Consider the following 12,973-nt stretch of genomic DNA (forward strand, 5'->3'; position numbering starts at 1 on the left):
AGAGTGAACAATACTTGTAATGTTCGGATTGGTATAACAAAGTTAATAGTTTAGGGGGGTGGCCCGGTCCGGTCTCTCTCGGCCTCGAACGGCCACAAACGGCCCGCCCTTAGCCCCGGGCTTGGTCCCGCGCGCGTCCTGCGATCGCGGTAGGCGCAGGATTGTTATAGAGAATGGGAGGAGGAGTCCGGGAAGAGGCTACAGGTGCGCTTGGTGTGGTGAGCGCAAAGACCTGTGGGCCTCGCAGTCCCGGACTCAGATATCCAGCGGCGGTCGTCTAATTACCGCAAGAGTCACTGGCACAGACAAGGCAACATCAGCAGGGGCACTTCCATACAGGTTTCAGGGCTGGAAACAACGCTGGATTACTATTCCGACTACGAGCGGCTCCCGCGAGTCGCTGAAGTAAGCGCCCAGACCAAAAGGGAGGAGTCCGGGAAGAGGCTACAGGTGCGCGTGGTGTGGTGAACGCAAAGACCTGTGGGCCTCGCAGTCCCGGACTCCAGCGGCGGTCGTCTAATCACCGCAAGAGTCACTGGCACAGACAAGGCGACATCAGCAGGGGTACTTCCATACAGGTTTCAGGGCTGGAAACAACGCTGGATTACTATTCCGACTACGAGCGGCACCCCTAGTACATGTTGCACTAGCAGGATGCAGGAGGCCATCAGGCCCAGGTGCTGAGGGTCACCTGACTGAAACCCGGGATAGAGGCTGAAAGATCGGAATCATTGTGTGAATATCTCGGACTTGCTGCTCGGGAGGATAAACCCGAAACCGCGTCAAATCCAGACTGCTCCGATGAAGGGAGCTTCTGAGAGGGACTCTGGTGCATCTTCGGCACGTTGATGGAGCACCCCAGGAAATGCAGGAGGTCGGCCGTATTCTGAAGGTTGGCGACGACTGCCTGGGGCGAGCCTGCCTTCAACAACCAGTCGTCGAGGTAGGGGAAGTCTGATATCCCTGACCTGCGCAGATGAGCTGCACCCACCGCCATCACTTTAGTGATAACCCAAGGGGCACTGGTAAGGCCGAAGAGGAGCAAGTTAAACTGAAAATGCTTCTGACCTACCGTGAACCGCAGGTAATACCGGCGGGCCGGCAGGACAAGGATGTGAAAATATGCGTCCAGCAAGTCCAATGCTACTATCCAGTCTCCAGGGTCGAGGGCAGCCAAGACCTGAGCCAGAGTCAGCATCCTGAACTTCTCCTTCCGGAGGAAGCGATTGACGGACCGGAGGTCCAAGATAGGACGCAGACCCCCTTTGTCCCTCTTGGGGACCAGAAAGTAGTGGGAATAACAACCACTCCCTACTTCTGGACCCAGAACGCACTCAATGGCCACCTTGGCCAAAAAGGCCATGACTTCCTGTTGGAAAATAACTAAATGATCCCCAAACATGCGGTGGCACCGAGGCGGCATGGCTAGAGGGGAGGACTGAAAGTGAAACGAGTAACCCTTGCGGATTAGGTGCAGCACCCAATTGTCCTGGGAGTCGTGATCAGTTTTCAGGCAGTAGAGGCAAACATCGTGAGGGTCCGCAACTGACATATTACGGCGGGAGGCCCCACATGACTTAAAGTCAGGCATCCCTACGTGCACCAGGAGAAAAAAGGGGAGCTAAAAATCTCAAAATAGTAGTCGAAAAGTAACGAAGGTGCTTGGTCAATCCGGATCAGCGCTTGCTGGCGCGGAAAAAGAAAGAACTGACATCAGCGCGCATGGGTTACACCCAAGTAGTCTCCGTGACATAATCTAGGCGCATACGACACCAGCAACGGACGCGGAGCCGCAGGACGCCACCTACTGACCCGCAAGGGTACTGCTAAGCAAAACTTTACGGATCTAGTTTGACGCCTGGGGACATTCTAAGGTAAGGAATCCATCACTAACGTGTCTCTTTAAGATCCAATGTATTGTGTACGAAACAAGGTATCAATAAAAACTTGACAAACATTTAAATTACCTTTGGTTGCTTCGGCGAACATAATTATCACCATCAACAGGCTTGCGGTAAGTTGTGAGTGCTTCATTAAGTTGCTCTTCCATCAATTCAACATATTTAAGATTGTATTCCTATAATAATAATAATCATAATATTTGTTAACATTAACGCAAAGCACATCGAGTTACAAACTGCCCTGTTTTGTCAAAGCTTCCTATTATCATTAAAATTGGTTTAGATACAAAATTGAACAGGTCCAACCTCTTATCTTAAAGGGTGGCACCTTTAGTAAATGGCTGATGTGAATAATTATATGGATCTTCTATCAAAAAAAGAATAGAAAAAACTCAAAATAGTCATGAAAGAACGGACAGAAAAAAACAATGTCTATGATTTAGACTACTATCATAGAAAACACTAGAGATGTGATGGATAATCTGGGAACGTTAGCGGACTTCTACATGTTACAGTAAGCAACATGGGAGTAAGAAATAGGGGGAGATGGCCATGCAGAACAAGTTACTTACCTTCAGTAACTCTTGTACTGTTGGATACAGTATCTGCCTGTGGATTCCTCACCTTGTGAATATCCCCTGCGCAGCAGCCAATCGGAAACTTTTGTAGCTCACCACGTCCGCGAGGTCATGGACGACGTCACAGAGGGTACGACTCCGCTTGCGACCCCGCTGACGTCACTAGATCCATAATAGGGCCTCGTCGGCGTGATGACGTCAGTTCCGCACTTTTTTCCGTGCCCCCGAGGCACACAGACAGACCAACATAAATAGGCACAGTATACATAGTACACAGTATTCAAACCAACACACATCGTGTGAAATCAATGCAATAAGCAAGAACAATTAAACATTTCCATTGAAAATTACAAATATACACTAATCAGGTATAGAAGAGTGGACAACGGGGAGGCGGGTGGGTCAGTGAGGAATCCACAGGCAGATACTGTATCCACCAGAAAAAGCATTACCGAAGGCAAGTAACTTGTTCTTCTGATGGATACATCTGCCAGTGGATTCCTCACCTTGTGAATAGAATCCCACAGCAGTCCCCACTCCCGGAGGAGGGCGTCCACTCTCCTATACCAGAAAATCTTGAGGACAGAACGTGCAAAGTGGCCGTTCCTCCTCACTTCGGAATCTAAGCAGTAATTCTTCGCGAAAGTGTGGAGGGAGGCCCAAGTTGCCGCTCTACAAATGTCCTCTACAGGTACACCCCTAGACATAGCAGATGTAGAAGACTTTGATCTAGTAGAGTGAGCTCCTACACCCTCTGGAGGCTCCTTACCAGTCAGGGCGTAGCATATCTTAATGCACAGGATAATCCATCTCGATAGCGTGCGCTTGTGCACTGCTTTTCCTTTCTTGCAGCCAGAAAATCCAACAAAGAGCTGGTCATCCACGCAATAGTCTTTAGTTCTATCGCGGTAGAAGCTCACCGCCCTCTTAGGGTCCAGGCGATGAAGCCGCTCCTCCTCCTTGGAAGGGTGAGGGGGAGGATAGAAGGTAGGAAGGGTAATGGACTGCCCCAGATGGAAGGGAGTTACCACCTTAGGCAGAGAAGCAGCCCTGGTCCTAAGTACCATTCTTTCAGCATGAATGGTCAAGAATGGGGGTTTCGAACTAAGAGCTTGAAGCTCACTTACCCTCCTTACCGAGGTAATTGCTACAAGAAAAACAGTCTTAAAAGACAGAAGTCTCATGGGACACTTGTGTAAAGGTTCAAAAGGGGAACCCATCAAATAGGTTAAAAAAAGATTCAAGTCCCATTGAGGCACAATAAATGGAGTAGGAGGGAATTTGTTGGTAAGACCCTTTATAAAACGTAACACAATAGGTGACTTAAACAAAGACGGCTGGTCCGGCAAACAAAGGAATGCCGACAAGGCCGATATATAACCCTTTACAGTCGCAACAGCAAAACCCTGCTGGGCCAAAGAGAGAGAAAACTGAAGTATGTTGGACAAACGAGCCCTTAAGGGGTCAATAGATTTCTCTCCACACCACAAAACAAATTTGGACCATCTATAAGAATAGATTGACTTGGTGGAAAGACGTCTGGCTGAAAGAATAACATCCACCACGTCAGGCGGGAGAGAAAAAGAATTCAGGTTGCCCCGTTTAATCTCCAGGCATGAAGGTGTAAGCTCTGGAGGTGGGGGTGTAGAACCTACCCTGTGACTGCGAGAGGAGATCTGCCCTGAACGGGAGACGGAGAGGAGGGCACGAGGAGAGGTGAAGAAAATCTGTGTACCACTCCCTTCTTGGCCAATCCAGGGCGATCAATTTGACTTGTGCCCGGTCTTGGCAAATCTTCCTCAGAACCCGAGGAATCAAGGGTATGGGAGGAAACGCGTAAAGGAGTTGTGAGCCCCAACTCAACTGAAATGCGTCCCCCAAAGCTCCCTGCATCGGATACTGGAGACTGCAGAATGACGGGCAGAGAGCGTTCTCGTGAGTGGCAAACAGGTCCACCTGAGGAGTTCCCCACGTCCGAAAGACGTGACGAACTACCTCTGGATGAAGCCTCCACTCGTTTTCGGCTGAGAACTACCGACTGAGACTGTCTGCAAGTACGTTCAGAACACCGGCTAGATGATTTGCCATCATACAAATCTGGTGGTCCTGAACCCAGGACCAGAGACGCAGAGCCTCTCTGCAGAGACACTGCGACCCCACTCCTCCCTCTTTGTTGACATATCACATCGCGGTCGTGTTGTCCGTTAGGACCTGAACCGACCGACCGCGAAGGTAAGGAAGGAAGGCCTTGAGCGCCAAACGTATCGCCAGTAACTCTAGAAGGTCAATGTGAAGCAACCTTTCCTCTGGAGACCAAAGACCCTTGACCTCCAGATCCCCCAGATGAGCACCCCACCTTAGGGAGGATGCATCCGTTATCACTGTGGCAACCGATGGAGGCAGATGGAAGGGCTTTCCTTGAGACAGATTGCCCTCCACCCTCCACCAAGACAGATCCGCTGCAGTTTCTCTGGAGATCTTGACTGACTCCCTGAGATGTCCGTTGTGTTGATACCACTGGCTGCGGAGGCACCACTGGAGCGCCCTCATGTGCCAGCGTGCATGGCTGACCAACAGAATGCAGGAAGCAAACAGACCGAGCAGGCGAAGGACCTTCAGGACTGGAATGACCTCTCCATTGTAAAACAAGGGAATCATTTCCTGAATGTCGAGAATCCTTTGGGATGCTCGACAAACAGTAGTGTCCAGTACTGCCTCTGTTAACAGGTTGCGCTGTGAGGGCACCAGGTGAGATTTGGGCACATTTATCGAAAACCCCAACTGGGTTGTCTCCTGCAGATGATGACATACCTTCCCTGGCGACTCCGCTTTGATCAGCCAGTCGTCCAGATAGGGGAAAACATGAATCCCGACATTCTGAGATGGGCTGCCACCACTGCCATCACCTTGGTGAAGACTCGAGGTGCAGTATTAAGTCCAAACGGGAGAACCGCAAACTGATAAAGTTGCGAACCCACCATGAAACGGAGATACTTCCTGTGCGACTTCAGGATGGGAATATGAAAATACGCATCCTGCAAGTCGATTGACACCATCCAATCTTCTTCCAACAGCGCCTGAAGGACCTACACAAGGGTGAGCATCTTGAACTTCTCTTGTTTCAGATAAAGATTCAAGATCCTGAGATCCAGGATTGGACGTAGCCTGCCATCCTTCTTGGGAATCAGGAAGTACCGGGAGTAGCATCCCCGACCCCTTTCCTGCTCTGGAACCACCTCTATCGCACCTTTTTTCAACAAGGTCAGAACTTCCTCCTGTAGGAGATGGAGATGCTCTTCCAAGCAAGCCCCTTGACAAGGAGGGTAATTTGGAGGGAATTCCCGAAAGGGAAGAGCATACCCATTTCCTACAAGATTGAGAACCCATTGGTCTGTAGTGACCGATTCCCAATCCTGCAGAAAATGAGTAAGCCGACCCCCCCCACAGGACCAACATGAATCATAACGGGGAATCTAGGGCTGCTTTGCTGCGATGATAGGAGGGGAGGAAGAGGAGGAGGAGGGTTGACGACCTCGTGGACGGCCTCTATTTTTTCAACTATACGACTTGTACAGCGTATTTTGTTGTTGTTGCTGCTGCTGACAAGGCTGTCCGTATGAACAAAAGGATAATTTTCCAAATCCTCTGTACCTTGCTATCTTTGAATCTTTCAAGAGCAGCATCCGCTTTCTTACCAAACAGTCCTGAACCATCGAATGGTAAGTCCAACAGAGTAGCCTGCACATCCGATGAAACGTCTGTAGACTTCAACCAAGCACCCCTTCTCGTAGCTACTGCAGAACCCATAATCCTTGCCACCGAGTCAGCCGTATCCAGACCGCTCTGAAAGACTTGACGTGCAGCAGCCTGGGTATCGTCCAAAACCTCTTGAAAGTTCTTCCTGTCTTCCTCAGACAGTTTAGGCAGCAACTGTTTAGAGGAATCCTACAAGGCATGGATATACCTTCCCATCAAGCAAGTTGCATTCGTTGATTTCAGCGCCATGCTCACAGATGAAAACACTTTTTTGGCAGACTGGTCAATCAGTTTTGATTCCCTGTCAGCTGGAACTTGAGGGAAAGCTCCCAAAGACCTCTTTGAGCATGCTGCCTGAACCACTAGGCTCTCAGGCAAAGGGTGAGAAAATGAAAATTCAGGATCACCAGGTGCCACCCTATATCTCCGTGCTATAGACCTGGAGACTGCAGGCGCAGACAAAGGCTTCCTCCAAACCTCTAACACAGGTTCAAGAATTGCCTCATTGAAAGGCAAAACAGGCTCAACAACTGAGGATGGTGAATGTAATACCTCAGTCAATATATTATACTTAAACTCAGTGGTAGGGAGTGTAATGTCCAATAATTCAGCCGCCTTTCTTACAACCATGTGAGAGGGGGCTACATCCTTAGAAGGAGCATCCGAACCAGGAGAAAACTCCCATTCAGGGGAAACATCAAGGCCACTGGCATCCCTTAATTCAGTAAAGTAGTCCTCTGAATCAGGCAGTTCCGCTTCTTCCATCTCCTGCCGATAGCGCTCGTCTTCTACATCCCTTTGGGCCTCCTTCCTGGAGCAAATCCTTGGCACAGGCGTCGACGGATCCATAACCGACTCCATCGGATTCGGGACCGGCATCGAACACGGCTCAGACGGTGCCGCTGGCGCCGAACGAGGCCGAACAGACGGCGTCGGTGATGTACAGAACGGCGCCGGAACCCTCGGCGCTGGGAAATTCCAAGACGGCGCAGCCGGAGGAAAGGGCATAAAAGGGGCCTGGCCATATGCCTGAGGAACCCCCAAATTATAAGCTAATGGACCCATGGGACCCGCAGGTGCACCAGAGGGGTACATAGCCCTTGCGAAGACACCATACATAGCATTAAGGTAATGCAATGGGTCTTGACCTGGAGCCGGGAATGGAGGATAAACTCCTGGCGCTGCCCCCGAAGCCGGTGTTCCTAGAGTCGGGCCAGTCGGCGCCGATAATGGAACTTCTTCTGGCTGCTCCTGACCTTCTTGTTCAGGTTGAACTTCACTTGGATCCGGAGAATGGACCGAATCCGGAGAAGGAGCCAGCGTTGGTGATCGAGAGACTTCGGGTGAAACTACCTTAACCGGCGAACCTGGATTCGATTGTGAAGGAGAGACATCATCTCTTCTGTGACGCGGAGGTGAAGTCTATCTCGGCACCGGTTCTTTATCAGAGGGATGCCTTGAAGAGTGCTTCTTCTTCTTAGGTCTCTTCGACTTTCCAGATGCCAACTTCGAGCCCGATCTGGACTCGGAACGAGATCTCGATCTTCTTTTACTTGCTTTCTTATCCTTCTTTATTTTGGCCATAAAGAGCTTGGCCTCCCTTTCTTTCAATGCCTTCGGGTTCATCTTCCTGCAGCAAGGACATCCATTGAATTCGGGATCGGAAGACAAGCACCATACACAATCTTCGTGGGGGTCAGTGATGGACATCTGCTTACCGCACTCCCTGCAGGGCTTAAAACCAGATTTTCTCCCAAACACTGTCGAACGAATCAAGAGGAACAGATGAAAACAGCAAGAATTACAAAGTTACTACGGAGAGTCTCAAAGAACCGTTGGCGTAGACTGCGTGGAAAAAAGGGAACTGACGTCATCACGCCGACGAGGCCCTATTATGGATCCAGTGACGTCAGCGGGGTCGCGAGCGGAGTCGTATCCTCTGTGACGTCGTCCATGACCTCGCCGGCGTGGAGAGCTACAAAAGTTTCCGATTTGCTGCTGCGCAGGGGATATTCACAAGGTGAGGAATCCACTGGCAGATTTATCCATCAGAAATCTAATTTCCAGTTAATTCTATTAGGGGTGTACTACCAAAGTGTTAAGCCATTTAGCATTGGTTTAATCTCAGCACCTATGTGTTTCAGAGAGAAGGAAGAAGAGGGAACAGTGCATCAAGCGATTTGGGAATGCGATGCTATTCATACCTTTTAGGGAAAAAAACATTATGGAACTTGATTTAAACCCTTGTATAGGGATCTCTCGGATCTGGGGAAATGAGTAAATACTGCGACAAACACTGATCACAATATATAGTGAAGAGGGAAATTAAAAGAATTGAAGAAACACAATAAACCCAACAACTGAAAAATGGTGACAGCGCATGAACATGTGCATCAACATAAAGAAAGTCCTTTATGAGGGGATTGTGTGCCCCACAAAAGTGGCAGAAGACCTGGAGAAAGCTTAACACTCCCTACTTGGGTTGGATAGCAATGGATGGTGGTTTCATTGTACAGGGTGTGGAGTAAATTGATCCTGTGGTTAGTATTAAATTGAAGTGGTTCTCCATCGAACAACATGTTACTGTTTCTCATTTTAATCAAGTCTCGGTTGGAATTAATCTAATATTCTTGCATGACAATGCGTATGCACTGCTTGACATCTGAGACTAAAATGGTTCTGCATGGTGATATTTATAGAAAATAATAAAAACTAATACAAAAATAACTTCATGTATTGTCTGACTAAAAATGACAGGTTTATGAATACTGTGCTGGTAACAAAACATGTTCAATATACTCAGGAAACAAAAATGGTACTGGACTGTAAGCATCTTTTAGCTAAGTGTGCGGTAGATTCACATGCTTAGGGATCTTGAGTTGGGCTTAGTGGTTTGCGTGTTGGTTTTTGTTTGAATAAATGTTTAAGTAACAAGGTCTAGTGTGATTTCTCCACTTAGTGTAGATTGAGCACTAGCACAGACTCAATGTTAGATTGCTTTTCACATGGCTTCTAGGGAGGAGGGCGGGGACATGTGAGTCTATAGCACTGCATTCTATGAACTGATGCTATTTGGGTAATTAACTGTAGGAAACTGACTGTGTATATACTATACCAAAATAAGTTAAGTGTGCACAGAGTCCAATTGATCCCCAGAGGCTTTAGTAGATAATACTACTGTTCTATTTTGTGGTAGTGTGGGCGAGCAGTTAGGCTTGTTAGAGGGGTGTGTTAAGCATTTGCTGTACACACCAATTGTTTGTAAAAAATATGACTATTTGTATGTTTATTACTTAGAACCAAAGATACTTAATCGCAGTAAAATACGTTTTGCAATATCACAGTTTTTCAGTATATTAAGTGGACACAGTACATTTTAGACTGGTTACATTTTAACCTATGGAAGGTAAACAAATATGTAATTTCACAGTTAAGTACACAACTTACAATTCCAGTTTTTGGATTTTAGGATCAACTTGGGGATGGGTGAGGTAAGTGAAGAGACTGCACCACCAGAAGCACTAAGCAACGGGTGCAAGTTGTTAAGTTTTCAGGGTGCCCTCCGAGTGCATTTATTAATTAACCCAACAATGGAATCAGGGTGGACTCAATAATCTGAGATATTTGGCACCAAACATCTTGGAATTTAGTGAAGGCACCTTTGAGCTGTGGAACTCTTATTGACAAGCTCCCAGCCATTGTACTCAGGATAGCTTCACTATGCACTTATAATGTCTAAGAATGGAATTAGACACAATAGGGGCATAATTGCACATGCAGTTATGTCCTCACAAGTGGTATAGAGCACACTGCCTTAGAGCTGTAAGGCCTGCTGTAGAGGTGACTTACCTAATCATCTTGCAGTGCTGGTAGGTCTGGCACACAGGCCTGTGTGCCAGGTTGACTTCAGTTTTAGCAGCACCAAAACATGCAGGCTGCAGTGGCAGTGTGCATGTGTTTGGTGAGGGATCTCTTAGGGTTGCCTAATACATACTGCAGCCATTAGAGACCTTCTCTGGTCACAATGCCATTGGTGCCACTGTTTCCTTTTACAAGGGACTTATATGTGGGGCAGAGGTGTCAATTGTGGAAACAAATGTAGTTTTGGGAACCTGATTAGCAGGAACCCAGGCACATTCAGTCAGTTACATCACAAGCCATGCGCGGGGAGCACTACAACAGAAAACCACTTTCCTACAGCTGACATGAGCTTGCTCATGCCCAGTGATGAGGGACAGGTGGATGAAAGTGGCCTCCTCCCTGATCTCATCTCACACAACCTAGTTGACGGTTCTGTAGATGGTGTAATCTTTGCTGACAGCCTCACTGACCAGCAACAAACCGATTGCAGACAGGTACTCAGTCGGTTCCAAGAACTCTTTTCTCTGACACCCCGTCAGACTATCTGGTGACAGTCTATAAAATCTACAGGCAGCCGGGCCATGTTAGAGATTGCATCATGACAGAAGTCGAGAAGATGCTAGTGTTGGGGTTAATTGAGCCTCAAGACAGCCCTTGGGCTAGTCCAGTAGTCCTTGTACCCAAACCTCATAGCCAGGGCAGAAAGATAAATTAGGTTCTGTGTAGAATAAAGAGACCTTAATACAGTCACCAAGAATGATGCGCATCCTATCCCTAGGGCAAATGAGCTAGTGGATACTCTGGCCTCCGCCAATTATCTCAGCACCGTTGAACTGACTGCTGACTACTAGCAGACCAGACTCACAGATGCTGTTAAACCCAAAACTGCATTTTTAACTTTTGGTGGGCACAATCAGTTCACGGTAATGCCCTTTGGGTTGAAAATTGCACCTGCCACATTCGAGAGGTTGGTGAATTAAGTTCGCTGGTGGGCCGGCAGGATGGGAATGTGGAAATATGCGTGGTGCAGGTCCAACACTACCATCCAGTCTCCAGGGTCGAGGGCAGACCAGACCTGAGCCAGAATTAACATCTTTAACTTCTCCTTCCGGAGGAAGCGATTGACGTCCCTGAGGTCCAAGATAGGATGCAGGCCCTTGTCCTTCGTGGGCACCAGAAAGTGGTGAGAGTAACAACCACGTCCTACTTCTGGCGCAGGGACGGGCTCGATGGCTCCCTTGGCAAAGAAGGCCACGACTTCCTGTTGAAGAAGTTGCAAGTGATCCCCAGACATGCGGTGGTACTGGGGTGGTATGGCTGGAGGGGTTGTCTCAAAGGAGAGAGAGTAGCCCCTTCGGACTAGTTGTAAAAGCCACCTGTCCGAAGTGATGGTGCACCAGTGGGGGAGGTGATGGCAACTCCTGCCGCGCACTGGCGTTTGATGGGCCTTAAAAACCGGACTAGGTTTGAAGGTAGTGGTGGCTGGGGTGGAGGTGGACTGACCCGCTCGCTGGCCCCCGGACCCGGCTCGGCAGGTCCCAGCCGTGCTGAGACTGTTGCTGCATAGGCCTGTGGCTCTGAAGCGAACGTGTCGAGGCACCCCTTCCGTGGGAGCGAAAAGCAAAAGGCGGAGGGGGAAGCGTGGTGGAAAGGCCCAAGGGCTTGGCCGTGGCCCGCGAGTCCTTAAAGCGCTCCAACTCACTATCTGCTTTGTTGCCAAAAAAGGCGAAAGCCATCAAAGGGCCTGTCCGTCAGAGTGTTCTGGACATCCCCAGAAAAACCAGTCATCATCAGCCAGGTGTGACGACGGAGCGCCACTGTCGTGGAAATCGCCCTGCCCAGCAGTGTCAAGGCCATAACCGATAGTGAACTTGGCTGCATCCCTACCTTCAGCAATAGCTTGAGAGAGCACTGTCCGGGCCTCCTCCGGACATTGAGGCAGCACGCGCGCCACCGTATCCCACACAGAGTGGGAATAACGACCCACGAGGCTTGCAGTGTTCACCGACCGCAGCCCTGAACTGGCGGAAGATAAAATCTTCTTACCGAACTGCTCCAGTTTCTTGGATTCCCTGTACGGTGGTGCGGTAGGGAATGCATTCGGGATGCAGATGCTTGGCCAACCAAGCTCTTAGGAGTGGGGTGTTGGGAAAGGAAAATGGGCTCACCTGGGGCCAGGTGATGGAGTCAGGCCACGTTCCTATCCACAGGAGCCCCTGTTTTGGGCCTGGCCCAGGTACCCTAAAGAACATCTGAGAGTGCTTCATTGAAAGGCAGCCGTGGCTCCGCAGAGGTAGGTGCTGGCGAAAGCACTTCTGTTAGGTTAGCCCTGATGGCCACGGTAGGGAACTCGAGGTGGAGGGCCTCGGCCGCCCTACGCAACACCACTGCGTAACTTGCACACTCCTCCATAGCCACGGTAGAAGGAGTTAGCATGCCAAGGTCAGGAGAGGTATCAAGACCACTTGCGTCCTCCAACTCCTCTGCCCATTCCGGGTCAAGCTCACATTGTGCTGTGAGAGGGTCCTCAGACCCCTCCCAGTCCTCCCCTTCCTCGGAAGGCTGATGAACAGGCCGAAAATAAGGAGGATGGACAAAGGGATAGAAATGTCCCATCAGCGTCGGAATCTACATCGAGGGAAGACGGTCCGGCGTCGTATCCACATCGAGGCTGAAACCACAGGTGACGTTGCCCCGGTGGCCGGGTGACGTCAGAGGTGGTGCCCATGGGGTCGGTGGAGGTGTCACAAGGTCAACCGGCGTTGACTGGGATCCGAGCCCGGATCCATGGGGGTCCTGCAGCGCTGTGGCTGGAGCAGACAGGGATGCTGGAGCCGGAGCCGCCGGCAGTAAAGAGCTAGGACCACCAGAAGGCGC

The 12,973-nt window shown here is 49.6% G+C and overlaps 1 protein-coding gene across 2 annotated transcripts in view; it reads right to left on the bottom strand.

The window, feature by feature from the left end:
* RICTOR (RPTOR independent companion of MTOR complex 2) overlaps positions 1-12,973 on the bottom strand; it is a 1,569,237-nt gene that overhangs the window by 760,856 nt on the left and 795,408 nt on the right. For both annotated transcript variants that reach the window (XM_086960557.1, XM_086960556.1), the window contains exon 26: positions 1,968-2,077. In XM_086960557.1, the coding sequence (XP_086816683.1) occupies positions 1,968-2,077 (110 nt within the window). The remainder of the gene's footprint in view (positions 1-1,967; positions 2,078-12,973) is intronic.

This window comes from Lissotriton vulgaris, chromosome 3_1 (assembly GCF_964263255.1).
Source record: "Lissotriton vulgaris chromosome 3_1, aLisVul1.2, whole genome shotgun sequence".
NCBI lineage: Eukaryota > Metazoa > Chordata > Amphibia > Caudata > Salamandridae > Lissotriton > Lissotriton vulgaris.